Below are 21,036 nucleotides of genomic sequence, written 5' to 3'. Positions count from 1 at the left end.
CATGAATGGTTTTGGCAATATTACCAAACGTGTCCAGTGCCTTTAAGTCTATGTTTTTAACAGACAACTCCAATACCTTGAGCAAGGCCTACTTTGTGCAAGCTCTCCTTGCTTTGGAGGTATCACGCCAACATCTCGTTGACAGTGCGTGATATCATTATTTGCACGAGAATACGCATCTTTGTTTCCCATTCTATTAGAAGCATAATGAGCGAATAACAACAACAGTGTGGCTGATAGTAAAACAGTCTGGTCCTTTTTTTGTTCAATCCACATAAAGGTCGGGACGCACCGTCACCAACTTCGCATGCGCACATACGCCATCTTAGAAATACGTACCGCAATGCATCTTGGGAATTTATCTATTTTTTATAGCACCAGATGTTATAGTTGTGTCATGCGTTACTTCAAAATCAGCGCTATGAATATAGTTGACGATGGTGGAATCAGATTTCACGCAGAGTACTTTGCGCGCTGATAATGCGCATTTGGGATATCTTTGGTCTATATTCTCCGAATCGTATGACGTATATAAAGCAACTCCACGATCTATTTTAATTATCGCTCAAAGACAATCATAATCAAAGGCTCGACTGGATAAGGAAATAACATATTTCTCATGACACATTCATGGACTTCCTTTTTAGTATAAACGAACCATTGCATTGAATGAAACACCTGCGCCAAATCACACCATCTTCAATGTCGAGGCTATCCTGTATCAATCGTGTTTATGGATACAAACGGGGCCAGCCTACTTTCTTTTTTGTTAAAGTTGTCTGAATTTGGGGAAAACATATTTGTTTTAAGAGTTTTTAACTCTTGTTCGTAGAGGCTTTAATGGGTATGACATTATTATGACAGTTTTTAGAAACTTTCGTCTTGACCAAAAATATGTATGTTATTCTCCGAAGACTTACTACGAACGCAAAAAAATAGTCAACGACAACCAATTCTGAGGATCACAAGACCCCATGACGTCATCTGTAAACCGTTCCAAGAACTGCATTCTTCCACACAATCTCTGGAATTATAGAAAATGACTAGAGCATGACCAGAGCAGAAGGAGACCTTTAATAACGAGCGTGGTGAACACACCACGGATCACTGCCCGGTCCCAGCATCAATCGTTCTGCACGCTCTCCGGCACATATGTTAGTAAGACAGAGGAAACTAGTGGATGTAGATTCGAGTTACTCCCCCATCAAGGAGATGAGATGTATTGAACGGGAGAGAGTTTCACAATGGATGGGGTAAGTGTTATGACTGGACCCTCATGGAGCTGTTGAGCATAAAGATGCGCTAAGCATTTACTTTAGCTGATGAGCAGACATGGGGATATATCAGCTTAGAGATTGCTTGTGGCTGGATGCATCGTAAGATGAGTAGTCAATGTTGCCATAAGAATTTGTTCTTTGATATCACATTTTTAGGGTGCTTTTAATATGGTGCTGTTTGTCAAATTTCTTTTCTTTTTCAATGTTAAACCTTAATGCATATTTTGTATTTTACTATTGTGCGTCATCAGATGCGAAAAAAAACTTAAAATGAACACTTTGCTCAGCAGTTTAATTAACAGGGCCCTTACATGATTTTGTTTTACTGATAGGTTATAAATTAGGTTATTTGGGGATTTTTTTTAGTACCGATTGTTCAGTAAGAGCAGTGTTTTCCGTGGTGTGTGATGACATTTGTGTGTATTTCGGTTGAAGATGCTATGTCAGATTTTTGGCCCCAAACATTAAAACATTTTTTTTTAGTGAATGGTATTTCAAACAGTACCACCCGCTCTAACTTACTTTTAAAGGCAGTGGACACTATTGGTAATTGTCAAAGACTAGCCTTCACAGTTGGTATATCTCAACATATGCATTAAATAACAAACCTGTGAAAATTTGAGCTAAATGGGTCATCAAACTTGCGAGATAATAATGAAAGAAAAAACACAAAGTTGTGTGCGTTTAGATGGTTGATTTCGAGACCTCAAGTTCTAAACTTGATGTCTCGAAATCAAATTCGTGGAAAATTACTTCTTTATCGAAAACTATTCCACTTCAGAGGGAGCCGTTTCTAACACTGTTTTTTACCGTCAACCTCTCCCCATTACTCGTCACCAAGAAAGGTTTTATGCTAATAATTATTTTGAGTAATTACCAAAAGTGTCCACTGCCTTTAATGTTCAGGAACCATGACAAACATTAAAACGGTTCTTAAAAAACACATACGAATTGGTCACGTGATAAATTGTCGGGATCCCGACAAAAACTTTGAGCACTTTATTTCACTGCTACTAATAATTGGCGCACTTTTTCGCGCAAAGGCTCAAATGAAAAATTGTAACTTTCTCGACCCCAATCAAAATACCTACCCAATCAAAATACCTATTGAATTTTAAATCAAAAATTTGGGTCAAATCGGCCAAAAATCTGACATAGCATCTTTAAAGCCATAGACACTATCGGTGATTACTCAAAATAATTATTAGCATAAAAACTTCCTTGGGGAGTTGTTGATAGTTAAAAACATTGTAAAACGGCTCCTCCTGAAATAACGTAGTTATTTAGAAAGAGGTAATTTTTTACGCAAATAATATAAGGCTTCAGGCCTGATGTGATTTTATTTGGCATCTGAAACCACACAAGTTTACACAACAAGTGTGATTTTCTTTCATCGTTCTCTTGCAACTTCGATGACCAAAGGAGTCCAACTGTTCACAGATTTGTAATTGTATGCATGTTGGGAAACACATAAGTGAGAATAAAGAGGTCGATTTCACAGAGATATAACGTATAGGACTATAGTCCTAGGACTCTTTTTTATTTATTTATTTTATTTTATTTATTTAGTTATTGTTTATCCTGGGAAATCCACTCAGAACGAAAACCTCACTGATCTCCCATGGATCCCAGCTAATAACAATCTACAGAAGTGAACTTAAGATAAATATAAAAAAATTACACAGAAAAACATTATAGGAGTTATTAAAAACTTCCGGCTTTTCCTAATTTAGGACGAGAACTCGTTTTGACTCGAGATAAGATTAGGCTTAGCTCTTTGTGAAATCCTTCCCTGGTCTTTGACAATTACCAAAGGTGTTTTTTGCGTTGTGACATTAAAATGGTCTTTTTTAACCTTGATGTTCCGGGGTTTGAACGTCAAGCTTGAAGGCAATGCTCGTGTATTTACTTCATTAGTTCCGTCTTATCAGGTTTTTCTTGACCCAAATCGGTAAGCATACATGGGTGTTTTTGTTCATGTTGGCACTGTGGAATGAACAATCCCTATTTGGACATTGGGGTAAATTGTTATGTTTTAATGTTAAGTTGACTAGTTAAAAACATACGTTCAAAAACACATTAAGGTACAGACAATGATCGAATCAGTCAATAAACTGGTTCATTTTTAATCTGAAGAGAATGCGTTATTTTGTTATTAGTCCTCAGTTGTTAATAATCCATGCAAGGTACTTAACCAATACGATATGGCCAATAAAAAAAGTAAAACTGGAAGACTTGATCAGTTCAGTAAGTTCAATTTAAAGTAAAACCGGAAGACTGTTTTAAACATTCCATTAAACATTGAATGTTTGAAGTTGAAAAAAAATGCAACTTTAAACATACACAGTCGAGTGTGCTAGGGAACTTTAACGAGCATTGACACATTCAACGTTTGTTTTTAATAAACTAATGATGTTTCTTGCAATCAAGCATGACATACCACAAAGAGAAATGTCAGATTTGATGAATAAACTCAACGGTTGTTTGAAATATTTCAAACAATTCGTTATAAGCTCATAAATAAAGCATACAATCTGCACATCGTTAATAAACCGCATGTGAAAGTCGCAGTGTTACCGTGTTTATTTGAATCACTCAACCTTACACGTGTCCTTGCTCCCATCCACTCCCATTATGCTTTGCAACTCTTAAAGCAGTGGACACTACTGGTAATTACTCAAAAGAAAAATTAGCATAAAACCTTACTTGGTAACGAGCAATGGGGAGAGGTTGGTAGTATAAAACATTGTGAGAAACGGCTCCCTCTGAAGTGGAGTAGTTTTCGAGAAAGAAGTAGATTTCCACGAATTTGATTTCGAGACCTCAAGTTTCGAATTTGAGGTCTCGAAATCAAGCATCTGAAAGCACACAACCTCGTGTGACAAGGGTGTTTTTTCTTTCATAGTTATCTCGCAACTCCGACGACCAATCGAGCTCAAATTTTCACAGGTTTGTTAATTTATGCATATGCTGAGATACAGCAAGTGAGAAGACTGGTCTTTGACAATTACCAAAAGTGTACACTACCTTTAATGAAACGGCTTGTATCTACGAGCAAATAATTGTTGACTTTTACACATGAGTTATTGCGACCGTCTGTATGAATATTATCATGTATACTACATGATGCGCTCATTTGAATGTGTCCTTCAATGTTGTTGAAAAGAACTTCCCCGATATTAAAGGAGGGTCTTAGATGTGGGGTTTTTTCTTCAACGTAATAACAATAGATTTGACGTAGACTGTTGAATTAGTACAATCAAATAAATGAAGGAAAAAAAACCCAAAGATAATCGTTCCCTTTAAAGACAATACAAAATGAAGAGAGCATCTTTATCAACAACCCCTTTACATTAACGCATTAACGATAAAACTATTTTGATGCGCCATTTCAAAACGGATGGGGAAAGTCTAACTTCTCTTTCGCAATGGTGTCTGTGTCTATTACCGTGGTAAATGTATGTGGCATTGAATACGTTTTAATACCACCTATTAGTGGTATTATCCAATTTGAGATATCAATGAAAACTCACGGGGCCAAATTTCATAGAGCTTTCACAAATTACTGCTTACCAAATGTATTTGCTAAGCAAAAAATTAGTGAGGCACCAGTCATACGAATGCATACTCAATGGAATGTTGGCTGGTAACCTGTTTTTTGCTAATCAAGGTTTTCCTTTGCTTATCAAGTTTCTGTGCTTACAGGCTTTATGAAATTGGGCCTGGGTCATTACACTTTGATAAATGGCTTAGTTAGTATTTGAATGACTAATTGGCTTGGTGTACTCCATTCACGAGGGTTTTATTGTGTGACAACACAAAATACGAAACTCACAGCTTCACACCCCATTCGAAGGACGCAGTGGTTTGTCATATTTGACTCAGGCTGTCCATCTGACCCGCCAGACAATTCCCACATTGGAAAACGTATAAGACAATATTATAATTTGATTATTTCAATGATCGAGTAAATTCAACAAACAAACATTACTTGATAACAAATTGATTAAATAAAACAAGAGATGCATGGAACGTGTTTATTAGACGCCCGATGACCTTCGCTAATTAGATGGTCTTGATATGTCATTGTCTTCAAATCAAACTAAAGGATTCCACCATATAGAAAAAAAACGAATGAAAATTCTACTGAAGAAGATGATGAGAGCATACTGGTATCTCCACAAACCTCACTGGAATGACATTCCTTCACTTTAATCCTATGATCGGTGGCGTTTAAATAAAAAATCTTGCATTAATATTGAATGCTGTGTTATCGAATAAATGTCAATGTGTTAAATTTAGGGCATGTCTCTTTTCTAGGCTGCATATCATGATGGTCGTGCACAATTGATCAAGCAAACACTTCCATTCCAATAATGAAATTTTCACGGGTTGGTTTTTATTGTACAGGCATATATCAACATGTAGGCCTATATCAGTATTCGAATAATCGAATGGTTAAACAAACCAAAGGCACTGGACACTATTGATAAATGTCGAAGACCAGTCTTCTCACTTGGTGTGGTCACATAATGCACAAAATAACAAACCTGTGAAAGTTTCAACTCAATTGGTCGTCGAAGTTGCGAGATAATAATGGGAGAAAAAATACAAAGTTGTGTGCTTCTGATGCTTGATGCTCAAAATCTAATTCTGTGGTATCGAAATCAAATTCATTGAAAAGTACTTCTTTCTCGAAATCTACGTTACTTCAGAGGGAGTCGTTTCTCACAATGTTTTATACTAACAACAACTCTCCATTGCTTGATATACACCAAGTAAGTTGTTATGCTAACAATTATTTTCAGTAATTACCAATAGTGTCCATGCCTTTAACGACAATTAAAGCTTGATGTGGCACTCCATCACACATCGTTGTCTAAGATTTGTCCCACCCATAATGTTCACTTATTGGATAAGAGTAATTTAACATAATTTCTTTAGGTGTCGACATGTACATAACACGTGTCGATCATTGACAGTGTTAAATTTTGTAAGGTCTAGGTCAGCATAATCAATTGGTTCGTGTGTTATGACAGCAAGTAATTTTTTTGAATATTACAATTTTTTCATAATTCTAAAATGCTCTTTAGCATATCTAAATTTACCATTGGAGAACATTACATAAATATACTGCTTAAAAACATACCTTTTGGAATAATTCACCACCGCAATACATTTTTCATGGTTGCTCACATCTTTGGCAATGCATTTGGTTCGTGTGACAAAAAATACATTTTTTTTTAAATCCCAATATGTTGTATTTGTATGAGCCCTCAAGGCCTATGCAGCATATGTACATGCTAAAAAATATCAGTTGTGTTTTTTCCAAAGTTAGAACATTTATTTAGTACCACCAAGCACATTTCGCAGTGCTTTATTTTATTTTATTTTATTTCAATACGTGTTTAAAATGTGTTTTGTCGTTGGAAATTTTCGTTCACCAATGCAAAGCATCCATGAAATCTGTTTTATCCATTTAGAGGGTTACGTTCAGTCCATAATTTGGCTCTGGTATTAATTTCGAAATTCAATCTGGCTTTATGGCGGTCCAAATTGGCTGGAAATCCGAAAGACCTTTCTTCAAGGCATATTGAAGAACATTGGAAGCAGCATTGGTCGGTTGAAAATAATCATCCAAAATCTCAATTAATACTGAGATGGGTTTGTTACCAATCCACCGAAAAAGAAAAGGTTTGTTTTGCTTAAATTATCACAACTTTAAAGGAGGGTTGTCGTCAGAATCACAGGCCTGTGGCTGAGAATTCTTACCCAGTTACACGCTCTGGCTGTCACATGAATAAAACAAATATATCTAGGCAGTCCAAAACTTTCTCGTACATGTACATACACGATAATTTAGCATGTACGTACACGATCAATCAAAACTTATCGTGTCCGTACACGCTACATCAAAACTTATCGTGTACGCACCTGCTAACTAATCGTGTATGTACACTTTCAGTCAAAACGTATTATCGTGGACGTACACGATAAATCAAAACTAATCGTGTCGTACACGATAAATTCAAATTTCTTGTCATTTATAGCAATGTTTGTTTGAACAATGAGCATGGCGATTGGTATCTTGATACTGATGTTTATACTAATGAAACTTTCTGATTTTGTCCTTCTCAAACTGTCCACAGGGCGAAAAGATATCAAAACCAGATCCAGTTCATAACATTGTCGAAAAGGGAGCTCTCTTAAAACAGTACGTTAAATACTTTGAAATTTTAATTTCATGACTGCATATATAATGCCTTTCTTTTTGGTAGGGTTTATAGTGAAAACATTACAATTTCACAAAGCATGCACAGCTGCAAGAACATTAGCCAGAGCACAATCTGTATATTTTTGCTCAGAAATTGTCCACTGAAATATTCGCTTTCGTTTTTATGAGAAAGATGTGCAGTAAAATTGATTGCGAATATAACTATATTTTATGGGTATAGTCTTATCAGGATGAAAGAATAATGTCACGAGTGCATGAAAAGTTTGCAATATTATTCAGTTCTTTTATAATTAAAACGAGTCAACTCATAAAGAACTGTGTAAAACCTTGGCTATATGCAAATCAAAATACCGGTACTTTAAAATTGCACAATATACTGTTTCTTGTTCTCAGGCATATTTCCAATTTAGTGAGCAGTAGACTCCTCGCTATGCACGGGCGACCACCCGCCCAGTTCCATTCCAATTTCAAACGTCGTGATGACGAAACGATAGACCTGGGAGAAAAGTCTTGCAAACGGATCCTCGTAGCGGGCGCTATGACACTGGTCATGGTTGGAATCATGGCAACACTGGTTGGCGGTATAATTATGGCAGTTACAGAAGCAGGTAAACAATATTTAAAAAAGAGTGGCCGTTTATACTCGTTTACGTTTATACGTTTACGTTGGTTTACTCAGCCGGATATACAAGTTTATTAGACGTAAACCTAAGGGTGGTTGGTTGGTGCTCGAGCAGTACAAATACAAGTGCCTACAGGCTAACAGTAAAGGGCCTGAAGACAAAAGTACTATTTAATACGTGTATATAACGGTGGCAATACAACTGTGCAAGACTTTAGACAGAGTGGTACAACTAGGCCCAGCAAATGGCGTTACGAGTTGAAACCAACAGTTCTTTTCAGAACCAACCCAACTCATTTAGAGATTATCATTACATGGTGTTTTTGCAAACCTTTACTATATATGGCATTACTAAAGTTGGAGAAACTGAATGAAGATGGTCAACCCGCACCAAAACGTTTACTTTTTATTTCAAATTTCTGAGCAAAATGAACAATGCCGACAGAAAAGTACCTTGATAAATATTTACAAATATCACATTAAGATGAAAATAAATTAACCAAACGCAATAAGCCTTTTTGAGATATGGCGGACATCAACACTATAATATAAGGTTTGGGTAAATTTGTGTGTAAACACCCAAACCAACAGTAAACACGTCCGCCATATACCCCAAAAAGGCGTATTGAAGAGCGATTATACTATATGGATCAATTCAAATCTATCCTTTCTAATGTTGTTGAATCATTATTTTTCCTGTGTTTGTGTTGTTGCAGATACCGTACCAGAGACAGTCACAGCTCCCGGTAAGTTTTAACAAAACAATCGTATTCCAGACAACTAAAAGTGTCTGTTTTGAACGAAATTGCGGAAAAAGTAATTTCACTCATTTGTGGAAGTAACTCCAGATATTTACACAAAATGAAGGAAGGTTCTACTTGTGTGTGGCTCATATTGGATAAAACAGCTAAACAAATCAAATGAGCAATGACTTTGTAGTGATACCATCATACCAAAAGGGTGTTGTTACAAGCGCTCACGTTTAAGGGTTATACAAATTGTGAGGAGAATTTAGAAGAAGTTTATAGAAAACGAAAAGGTATTGAGACGTTGACCTCAAGATGAAAACCAAGTTGGAAGTTTACATCAATACTTGTTACTTAAAGATCCAATCATTATTTCAGACTTTATTTAGTTCAAAGTTGGGATACGAACCTACGTCTGCAAACCCATAATTTGACATTTTTTCTATTCCGCTATAGCTCTTGGTCTAACATGTCCGGGAGATATCGTGAGGAAAACGGCACGAGGCCGGTCGGATGCGCTGGTGTCATGGAGAAGCCCCACGACCCACTTTATAGAAAACGACCCCAACAGCACAGTGGAAATCGTCAGTAACTACGAACCGAATTCATGGTTCAGATATGGCGTGCATGAAGTTATTTATTCAGTTATTGGCAACGCTGATGACGACGGAAAAGAGGAGACTTGCTCGTTCAAAGTAACCGTCAAAGGTGAGTTTTTTCAAGGTGGCTGTTTTCAGCTGATTTCATGAAACGCTATGATTAATCCTATCTGGAGTTAGACGAGTATTACTCCTCCTAACTGATGTGTTCAATGTGTCCCAACGTTTATGGTTACGGAACATAGCTCGTCCTAAGTCCTAAGATTAATCCTAAGTTTAGTAAGAGTTGGGTGAAATTGACGGCATGATACCTTTGGTAATTGTCAAAGACTAGTATTCTCATTATGCATAAAACAACAAATCTTTGCAAATTTTGACCCAATGCTCATCAAGTTTGCAAGAGAATAATGCAAGAAAAAAAACCCCTTGTTGCACAAATTCGTGTGCTTTCATAATTACCTAATAAAAGGCTTCAGGTCTGAAGTCTTTTAAGAATAATCGGGTGACAAATTACCTTGTTTTTTTCCAAAACTACATTACTTCAGAGGGAGCCGTTTCTCACAAATTTGTGTATTATCAATAGCTCTCCATTCCTCGTGTACCAACTAAGATGTAATGCTAACCATTCCTCGTTTACCAAGTAAGATGGTATGCTAACAATTCGTTTGAGTAATAACTAACTGTGTCCAGCGCCTTCAAGCTCCATTGTAGACATGTAGGAGTAAGGCATTGGTTTATATCAGGAGTTAAACTGGAAAATGTTTTGGGAAATTTTGAGATAATTATGTTTTACGTATGTTCTGCACATCGTGATATCTTTCAGTTTTGAAGGACAGTCGTTCAAGTTGAACTGCCACTTTAGTTTGCAATGAATCTACAGTTAAGTGTAAATTCGTGGAAATAGTCTACTTCGTCAATAAAGTGACGTCACAGAAATAATTTAACGTTATCTACAAACAATTAATGGCTAACACTACAGACTCAAAAAAATGTTTTACTCAACAGACTTGGAGCGGCCGAAATTTGACGATTGCCCAGGGAACATTGAGGTAGTCACCGACATCAATGGGGAATTCGTGGTCCCGCCGTGGAGCAAGCCCAAGGCGACTGACAACGCTGGGATCCCCAGACTTAGTTCGACATACAGTGGGCAGCCGTTTCATATCGGTACCACACCGGTGCGATACGCGGCGACGGATCAGTCGGGCAACACTGCAAGATGTTCATTTAAAGTCAATGTTATAGGTTTGTAGGATTTGAAACATTGCATGGTGGAATTAACGATCTAGTAAGGTTTGGGGGTAACACCATGTAATGGTAATCTCTAATTGAGTTGTGGTGGTTCTGAAAAGAAACGGAGGTTTACAACTCGATCAGTATGCTCTTCTGGGGAAGATTTGATGAAATACTTTAATTAGATTTTCAAAAATTATAAAAATACTGGCACAAAAAATGGGATCATAGATCCTGAAAGTAGATATTAGCCCCATTTTGCCGATATGAAACAAAGGAGGTCTTAACAATAACCAATCTCTCAATATACACATGTTGCTCTACACATCGATATGTGGTCATGCAGAGAAAACAAATTCAACAGGCATATTACCCTGGCGGGAATCGAACCCATGACTCCCTGTAGTACTATAGAGTTACTTTGGCTGTTAAGAATGATAAAAATGTTTCCCTTTCATCAGATGGAACCCCACCGGTGATTGAAAACTGCCCGGATGACATAACCATCACCACCGGTCAACCAGAGTGGACAATGCCCACAGCTAAAGACAACGGTCAACTGGTCAGTTTCTATTCTGATAGGACATCGGGGGACATATTTCCAGTGGGTCGTACAATGGTGACTTATACCGCTGTAGATGATGTAGGTTTGACCAGCGAGTGTAGTTTTATTGTTACACTAATCGGTAAGGAATGTAACCTTTTTTCCCACTTAGTTGTGTGTGTGATTTGTTCGTTTCGTTGGAGAAGTTTCTCATTAAAGTATTTTATATAGTGAGTAAAATTTCCAGTAAGTTTCTTTAGCGTTAGCAACTATAACGACTTTCTGTCAATAAACGCCATAAAATTGCCCTGGTGTGTCGTGGCCGAGTGGATAAGAGCACTGGACCGGTGTTTCTGATTAGCAGAGCCACTTGACCATTATCGCTGCGTCCTTCGTATGGGACGTAAAGCCGTAGGTCCCGTGTGTTGTGTAATGCATTTAAAAGAACGCACAGTGCACTGATCGAAAAATGGGTTGCCCAGTGTTCGTGGTTTGATTGACTGTTGAGCCACGTTGTTAAAGGCAGTGGACACTATTGGTAATTACTCAAAATAATTATTAGCATAAACCTCACTTGGTGACGAGTAATGGGGAGAGGTTGATGGTATAAAACATTGTGAGAAACGGCTCCCTCTGAAGTGCCATAGTTTTCGAGAAAGAAGTAATTTTCCACGAATTTGATTTCGAGACCTCAGAGTTAGAACTTGAGGTCTCGAAATCAACCATCTAAACGCACACGACTTTGTGTGAGTGACAAGGGTGTTTTTTCCATTCATGATTATCTCGCAAATTCGATGACCGATTGAGCTCAAATTTTCACAGATTGGTTATTTTATGCATATGTTGAGATACACCAACTGCGAAGGCAAGTCTTTGACAATTACCAATAGTGTCCACTGCCTTTAACCATTATAATGGTGCAACGTAAAGGGGGAAAGGTCACATACTTTAAAATTTAGCTCCATATTACACCCCGAAGGATAAATTACAACAATGTTGAAGCGCCATGCGTGTCACTAAGTGACGGATATGAGCACTATATTAAGATGCTAATGTTATCACTATTATTAGATAAATATTATGCTTACTCAAGTCACTGAAAAATTACAGATGAAATGAATAAGGAGCTGACAATGAATCTAACACACTGGTTCGCTTTTTTCTGTAACAGATTTGGAAGCTCCAGTTTTTACCGACTGTCCGGAAAACATTACAGCCACAACGGACAAGAACGGAACATACCTCGCACCGACCTGGCAGGTACCACGGGCTATCGACAACACAGGGCCCGCCGACGTCTCAGCGATTCACGCTGACGAGGAATTTGAACTCGGTCGGACTACCGAATTTACGTACATGGCCACAGACGCAGCTGGGAATACTGCCAATTGTACTTTTTATGTTACAGTGAAAGGTGGGTTCCAGAAATACTTACAGCTGTTCCAGTAAATAATTACTGAAAACGAGGCAAAGTGTGCATCTGGATTTTGAAACCGTTCGATTTTGTAACCTTATGGATAACTTTCCGTATGGCGCCACCACTTTTTCACTCATTACAAAAAGGGATATCTCATTGAGGTTAATTAGATACTATATTTATTTCATATCGAATGAAAAAGTGGTGGCGCCATACGGAAACTTTTCCAATCTGATTTATATATAAATGTTGAAATAGACAACAAAATGTGTAACAGACTCATTTTAAAAGGTGGTAGCGTTTTCGAGATAATATTATGTCCGTAATTGGAATACACAATGTTTTTGAACCTCTCTCTAAAACCACATTCCTTTAAAGGGTTGTTTCTCAAATGTTATAAATTATCAACAGCTGCAGTGCTTCTTCAATAGACGATGTGACCCGTGCCATCACATGTTTACAAAAGAGCCACAGAGCCTGGACTTCCTGCAGGCATGATTTGTACACAGCTCAATGGAAGAAAATATAAAATCTTTTATATAACACCCAAGCAGATCCTTGCCATTTGATTGGAGGATTGTCCGTCACGTGATAGCAAATAAAAGTACCATTGCACGCTGAGTCACTCGCCGTGCTTTTTCGTTCCATCCGAAAAGTACCATTGCACGCTGGCACGCTGCCAGCGTGCAATGGTACTTTTCGGATGGAACGAAAAAGCTGAGTAAAAACATCACTGCGTGCGCGTGTCTTTGGTAACGCAGCAGGTGTTACTGCAAGAAGGCATAGTAAAATTACTAGCATTCGGCTTCTACAGTTGAAATTGTTTGTTTTGAAAGTTGTTTCTTTCAATCAAAATGACAAAGTTCTACTTGGATGTTATATAAAACAAATAATGAATGTTTTTCATTCGTGCAATGGTGCTAATATGTTCATTCGTTGAAAGCTGGAATGTTCCATTCAACTCGGCTCCGCCTCGTTGAATAGAACATTCCATCTTTCAACTCATGAACATATTCGCACCATTGCACTCATAAACATTCATTATGTGTATAATATTTTATGGAGATTGCACTGTCCAATTTGTATCAACTTTTGATATGATGAAAGGGGGCACTACTCAAAACTTGTCCAGCTTTTACGTTTGAAACTCTTGGTTTTATGTGGAAATTATGACACAAAATGTCAACTTTCCCATAGGACCAGTGTAGTACAGTGCCTGCCAGAATACTTAAAGAATGTACAAGGTCACACTTATTGTAAACAAAGGTCACATGGTCTATTCTATACCGAGTAAGTTTATGTTTATATGGACACTATGTTTGCAGTAATTACCAAAGGAAATCAACAAACATGACATTAATCGATGGTACACTGCAAGAATTTCTTTTGAGATTTCACAGTATTTCAGTATAGGTTGTAATGCACAAAGAATATGGCGTTTCCCTGACTGTTCTCTGTTAAGCGTTTAATAACACAATATTAATAACAAACATTGTCCCAAATATGGTGATATAAAAGGCGGAAAATTTGAAAGTATTTATCTCAGATTACCTGCCATGTGTGCCAAGCTTGCGTTGAATTACGTGGAGATCGCCATCTTCAGCACAAACAAACAAGTTGCCAGAACAAAAAGGTCGAGAAGTCCCCAAATTACACTTAAAATATTCCAGTGAATACCGTAGCCATCTTGTGAATATCCTTCGACAGTTTTCAGATCAAATGTTCAAAATGGTTTGATCATATTCTGCGCATTCTTTGTCAACTCATTCGTTCACTTATTCATGAGTTCGCACGTCTGCACAAACTGCTTTCAGACGACACAGTGACCGTTCTTTTACAAAATGTCTACTGCATCATCCGTATACAAAAACACTGCACATGTATGAACAGAGGAAACCAGGGGTGTGGTTTCGCGGCTGGTAACCAATAACTGTTTCGGAAACCGCGAAAACGCACCCAGACTAAAAGATGGGCGGCTGGTTATTTATTCCTCCGCGCGTTGTTCAGATTTCAACCCCAAAATGTTTTAGAAATGTCAACAGAAGTTCATTATTAAGGTATTACATTAAACAAAGATGAAACCTTTTTTCTTAAATGAAGCTTGTACGATTACTAAATTTATAAGACAATATAGCTGAGCACTACGTTGTTGCATGTCGTGCGTGCTTGTGTTATGTTCATCCGCCAAGCTGAAAAACAACTGACCAATCAGCGGGCTTGTTGCTCCTGTTTCATAGAACAGGTGCGATTAGGGGCAGGGCACAAGGGGGGCACCATTTTCGGCTTTTATTTCTGAAACAAACCCCCTTTCATCAGACCACTTAACAAAATTGACTATTTTTATAATCTGTCGTGAGTGTTAAAACAACTACTCTGCCGGCGTGCAAACGGAAAACTCATTTAAATTATCATTTTTTGCATAACACCTTAATCTAAAAAATATTCAAATCCCCAAAGTACAGATTTCAAGAGGGCACACCTTAGTTACAAAACTAGCAGAGTTGCACCAATTAACGGCAGTGGACACTATTGGTAATTACTCAAAATAATTATTAGCATAAAACCTTTCTTGGTGACGAGTAATGGGGAGAGGTTGATGGTATAAAACATTGTGATAAACGGCTCCCTCTGAAGTGCCATAGTTTTCGAGAAAGAAGTAATTTTCCACGAATTTGATTTCGAGACCTCAGATTTAGGGGTGTTTTTTTCTTTCATTATTATCTCGCAAGTTCGATGACCGATTGAGCTCAAATTTTCACAGGTTTGTTATTTTATGCATATGTTGAGATACACCAACTGTGAAGGCTAGTCTTTGTCAATTACCAATAGTGTCCACTGCCTTTAAAAGTAAGTTAGAGCGGGTGATACTCTTTGAAATACCATTCACTAAAAAAAATGTTTTCGACTTTGGAATATTTCAGATGGTACCCCGCCTGTTATCGCAGACTGCCCAACCAATATGACAAGACCCACTGATAGAGGGCTACCAACGAGTCGCGTCTTCTGGCCGCATCCCAAAGCTAGTGACAATGCGAGGGTCATGTACTTTCATCCCAATTGGAGTCCAGGAGAAATCTTCCCTCTTGGAGTCACAAATGTTGTATATGTCGCTGAAGACTCCGAGGGATTGAGAACAAAATGCAGTTTTACTGTCACCGTAACTGGTAGATTTGATTTCTTTTGAAGATAAATGACATTAATGGACTACTGTCATTAATTATAGATGAATCGAATGGCTTCGTACGTTTTATTTTGAATCGAGTAAACTCACTAAAGAAACATTGCATTGTTTCAATATTGTCAAATTAAAATTAAGAGAAAAACAACAACATAAATGTGTATCATTGACAATGATTTCGCAGTTTTTTCTATATTTTTCAGATAATGAAGCACCAACATTTATATTTTGCCCGCCAAACATTGAAAAGAGCACCGATTCAGCGGGAAGGTTTGACCGTCCTACATGGCCGACCCCACGGGCAACAGACAACTGTGGCCCGCCGGTGATTATGGCGAGCCGCCCACCAAGGGAGTTCGTTCTCGGAGAAAAAGCTCCGATACAATACGAAGCCACGGATAGCTCTGGAAATAATGCAACCTGTTTGTTTTATGTCACCGTTTTAGGTATGTTGTGCATGATTGTCAAGAGGCTTCCCGCAATGTGAGCCATCATTAACAATGAATTATAAACTTGTCATTGTTTTAATCCTATCAATTTCATTTTAAGAGGGGGTAGCAATGTTGATAACATTTCATGCAAAAACGTTTTTCAGATTGAAATATTGTTGAATCCCTATTCCTAAAACCATTATGCCCAAGGAAGTTTTGAGGTCATTCATTTTTGAGTAATTACTCATTAAAGGAACTATATGCCTTTCACCCCCAATCGTTGCCAGAAATGGGATAGTTTTGAGAATAGAGTAAAACAACCAGTTTTATCTCACAAGTCAATCACTCAATGTTTGAAACAGTGAAAACATTAAAGGCTTTTTCCACTTTTTCTTTTAAATATAACTTTTTATTTTGAAAGTTCATAAAGATATTGAAAAATTTACTATCATCATACAAGTTTGTTTCTGAAAACTACCAATAGTATACAACAAAAGTAGATCCGAAATTTATTGGGATACAAATTCATTCCTTGGTCTTATTAAGTCTTGGATGACACTTTTTTTTTTTTTTTTTACAATTGGACAAATTAAATGCAAATATCTGTTCTAATACCTGAAGTTTTAAAATACAATAATATAAATAAACAAATTATTTTCTATTTCTCTTACAAGATAACACCCCTCCAGTTATAAATAACTGCCCATCAGACATCAGAATCACGACCGATCCTGGATCCCCAACTGGGCGTGGCAACTGGACCACGCCCTCGGCAACAGACAATGGTGAACTCATTGGATTTTCATCCAACTTGAACCCTGGTGATGCTTTCCGAATTGGCCGCACCAGAATTATGTACATGGCTGTCGACAAAGGAGGGTTAATGTCAAAGTGTCGTTTCTCAGTCACCGTTGTAGGTACGAATGTTGGGGGAAATGTTGTAAAAATCTATACAAATTCATGAATTGTTTGATTTTTCTTTTTAATACACATTACCAAACAGCAGTATCAAGTTGTATCAAGTTTGTAAAACAAGTTGTTTTACAAAAGTTCGACTCTGAAGTGGACAATCTAAGACTGCATGCATGCTTGATATAGACAAATCAATACAAAAATAGGTGAATCGAACTCATAACCATTGGATTACCACTCGATCACTGTGGTGTTTTCACACTGAACTCGCAAGAGTCTCCATGACTGATAAAACATTTTTATCATACCGTCTGGAACACTAGAAACAATTAAGTGCTGGATGCCATGTTGCCACTCCAAATTTAAAAGAGTCAGACATTTTGCCTTTCAAATTAATGAACCGGGTATTTCAATGCAGCTGTGCATTTCCCTGATATGTTTAAATTTTTGCCATTCACATTGCATTCCTTCAGTGTTCTCCATATAATTTATAATGTAAAAGAAAAGTAGAAAAATGTCATGAGAGACCCCAGTGTAAGCCCTACCCTCAGTCCTTCAACTTTATTGGAAGAGATGGAAGAATACCTGAGCCAAATCTCCTAGAGCTGCTTAAAGGCAGTGGACACTATTGGTAATTGTCAAAGACTAGCCTTCACAGTTGGTGTATCTCAACATAAGCATAAAATAACAAACCTGTGAAAATTTGAGCTCAATCGGTCATCGAACTTGCGAGATAATAATGAAAGAAAAAAACACCCGTGTCACACGAAGTTGTGTGCGTTTAGATGGTTGATTTCGAGACCTCAAGTTCTAAATCTGAGGTCTCAAAATCAAATTCGTTGAAAATTACCTCTTTCTCGAAAACTATGGCACTTCAGAGGGAGCCGTTTCTCACAATGTTTGATACCATCAACCCCTCCCCATTACTCGTCACCAATAAAGGTTTTATCAGAATAATTATTTTGAGCAATTACCAATAGTATCCACTGCCTTTAAGCAAACAGTAGCTAAGCATAACAAAATATTAAGCTAACCAGAACAAGACTACAAGCCAAACTACCATCTAACAAATACAATTTTTATCTGGTAGGCAGCTCATTTTTGTATAGCAGAATTATTTTTGCTTAAACAGCTCAATGAAATTGGGCCCCAATCTAAACACTACCTTTTTTGTTTCTTTTGCAGACAGCGAACCACCAGTTTTTACAAACTGTCCTTCAGACTACAACTTGGTAACCGATGCTGAGGGCAAATTTAATTACCCCACTTGGGAGAGGGTTGGAGCCACTGACAACTCGGGCAACGAACCTTCTGTTACCACAGACTTTAGGTTCAAGATGTTTCAACTGAACACGAGAACTCGTATTGAATATGTGGCAAGTGATGACTATGGCAACAATCAGACTTGTGTATTTCATGTTTCAGTAACAGGTGAGTTTAAATCATGGAGGACCTACTTGTGGGTGGGGCTTGTGGATGGTGGGGAGGGGGTTGACATATTTCCTTAGAGTGGCTCTCTTTCTTACAAAAAGGAGTTGGACCCCAGAGTACTAGCTCTGGTGTTTTTGATCAGCAGAGTTGTGGAACTTGTTTCCTTGAGCAAGACTTTACCATAATTGCTTCGTCCTTTGGATGGGGCGAAGCCATAGGCCCCATTGGTAGTGCACGTAAAAGAACAAGGAACACTTATCGTGGAAGGGTAGGGGTTAACCCCTGTGTTTCTGGTTCTAGCAAGCACCCTTGTTTACATGTTTCCTCGGGCTTAATGTGAGCTATCCTAAGTTTCATTACCAAAAATATATAAATGTAATAATAACAATATGTGTAGGGCCTAATGGCATTGGGTGACTTGGTGGTTTCTGCTAAGCCAGAAACTTCTGTACGATGTTGTGATGCTTGTCAGCTTAAGTGAAATTAAACCCTGTAATACAGTCTTGTCAAAATGCAGTTTGCTTCATTAATGTGGATTTTGTTACGTTTTATTCTGAAAGCCTTTTTTGTATTTTGAACTCTTAGATGGCACCCCACCGGAAATTGGACAGTGCCCCAGTGACATCACAGTGTCTACAGACTTCCGCTCTTCTACCAGCCGTGTGAACTGGTCACTTCCCTCTGCGACAGACAACAGCAAACAGGTCACTCTCTTATCCAATATTGAAAGAGGACAAAGCTTCCGGCTTGGAATGACGATGGTCCAATATACAGCGATCGACCCTGTGGGATTGACAGCCGAATGTAACTTCACTGTGACAGTACAGGGTAACAAATTTGTTAGGTTGCTGAAAAACTTTTGATGTCGACCCCCATCCCCATTCCCACCTCCATCATCATTCACATCACACCCTTCCTGTCTAGTGCACCAAAATATAACTAGAGAGGGGCCCTGAGAAAATAAATTGCCTTGATTGGGAGAAAACAAAACATATAAAGAGAAGCTGTTCTACGGTGTGGCGGACTGACCAATTTCATAGGCTGCTTAACCACAGCAAAAATAAGCAGATACCATTCACAGATGATACATGTGGAATGGTATTTGGGCTGGTCACCTTATTCTGGTATGTAAGCATAATTTTGTTGCGCTAAGCTCATTTTTGTGCTTATAACCAGCTCTGTGAAATTAGGCCCTGAAAATACACACAAAAGGTGTGTTTTAAGCTTAATTGATTTAACCTCACTTCCATAGATACTGAGGAGCCAGTGTTTGCAAGCTGCCCTGCAGACTTTAAAAGGACCACAGACCCCAACGGCGAGTTTGATGCCCCTGTCTGGGAGACTCCAAGCGCTGTGGACAATGTTGATGGTCCAGTGGAAGTAACCACAACATACGAATTCAAGCCAATTGAACTGGATGTCACAACCCCAATCAAGTATACAGCAATAGATGAGGCAGGCAATAATGCCACTTGTGCATTCAGTGTGTTGATCAAAGGTGAGATTATACCCCCCCCACCCCCCCCAAAAATAAATAATAATAATAATAATAATTTCTGCTTCTATTTTAGTGTTAAGTGTCAGAAAAAACCCAAAATACTATAAGTATGTCTAACACTTGTCCAAAAACAATAATTATAACACGTAAATTTGAAAAAATCCAATACCTTCTCGGGTGCCAGAGGAAGTCAAAAGCCCCCCCCCCAAAAAAAAAAAAAAACCAACAACAACAACAACAAAAGCAAAACTAAAATCTTTATTCAATTTAACAATTGAAGGTACAATTTAATCTGGACGAAGAAAATTGTTATGCCTACTGATTTAAAAATTTGAATAAAACCAAAAGACTACAAGTATACACTTTTAAAAAACAATCAAGATAACAAGTTTTAATTGTAATGGTGCAAAGTTTGCCCTTTTTCAAATACCATTTCAATGAGAAAGCCTTTCCCTCCTGCAGAGCAAAATTACAAATCTTGTTTACATTTCAAGATGGAAGGAGAAAAAACAAACTTAAAACTTACCCCCTTTTTTCCAGATGAGACACCCCCAGTTATCAGCAGCTGCCCAACAGACATCAGTCTCACCACAGATCCAGGTTTGCCGACTGGGCGTGGCAACTGGACCACGCCCTTTGCAACAGACAATAGTAAACATGTCAGACTGATATCCAATTGGGATGCGGGTGATGATTTTCAGATTGGAACGACTGAGGTTACGTACACGGCAATCGACAATGCTGGGTTGACAGCAAGTTGTCAGTTTACTGTTACTGTCGTAGGTGAGTTACATTTCATTGTGTCCACTGGAGGGATTAAACAAAAATCCTTTTTGCATAAAATAGATGTTCAAATTGCATCAAGGATAAAGAATAGTACTTGGTGTTACCGGTACACAGATGTGTGTTTTAA

At 37.9% G+C, this 21,036-nt stretch overlaps 1 protein-coding gene across 1 annotated transcript in view; it reads left to right on the top strand.

Moving 5' to 3' along the window:
- Positions 1 to 1,182: 1,182 nt before the first annotated feature.
- Positions 1,183 to 21,036, top strand: part of LOC117299777 (hyalin-like) — a 37,313-nt gene continuing 17,459 nt past the window's right edge. Inside the window, exons 1-15 of the mRNA XM_033783292.1 lie at positions 1,183 to 1,253; positions 7,427 to 7,491; positions 7,906 to 8,120; positions 8,851 to 8,880; positions 9,337 to 9,588; positions 10,485 to 10,724; positions 11,174 to 11,398; positions 12,428 to 12,670; positions 15,595 to 15,837; positions 16,055 to 16,297; positions 16,957 to 17,199; positions 18,380 to 18,625; positions 19,211 to 19,453; positions 19,878 to 20,123; positions 20,664 to 20,906. Of these exons, the coding sequence (XP_033639183.1) occupies positions 1,245 to 1,253; positions 7,427 to 7,491; positions 7,906 to 8,120; positions 8,851 to 8,880; positions 9,337 to 9,588; positions 10,485 to 10,724; positions 11,174 to 11,398; positions 12,428 to 12,670; positions 15,595 to 15,837; positions 16,055 to 16,297; positions 16,957 to 17,199; positions 18,380 to 18,625; positions 19,211 to 19,453; positions 19,878 to 20,123; positions 20,664 to 20,906 (2,986 nt within the window). The 5' untranslated portion in view covers positions 1,183 to 1,244. The remainder of the gene's footprint in view (positions 1,254 to 7,426; positions 7,492 to 7,905; positions 8,121 to 8,850; positions 8,881 to 9,336; positions 9,589 to 10,484; positions 10,725 to 11,173; positions 11,399 to 12,427; positions 12,671 to 15,594; positions 15,838 to 16,054; positions 16,298 to 16,956; positions 17,200 to 18,379; positions 18,626 to 19,210; positions 19,454 to 19,877; positions 20,124 to 20,663; positions 20,907 to 21,036) is intronic.

The sequence above is a fragment of the Asterias rubens genome, chromosome 15 (assembly GCF_902459465.1).
Source record: "Asterias rubens chromosome 15, eAstRub1.3, whole genome shotgun sequence".
NCBI classification, from domain to species: Eukaryota; Metazoa; Echinodermata; class Asteroidea; order Forcipulatida; family Asteriidae; genus Asterias; species Asterias rubens.
Note: the sequence above shows the minus strand (reverse complement) of the source record. Positions and strands in the feature narration are given on the sequence as shown.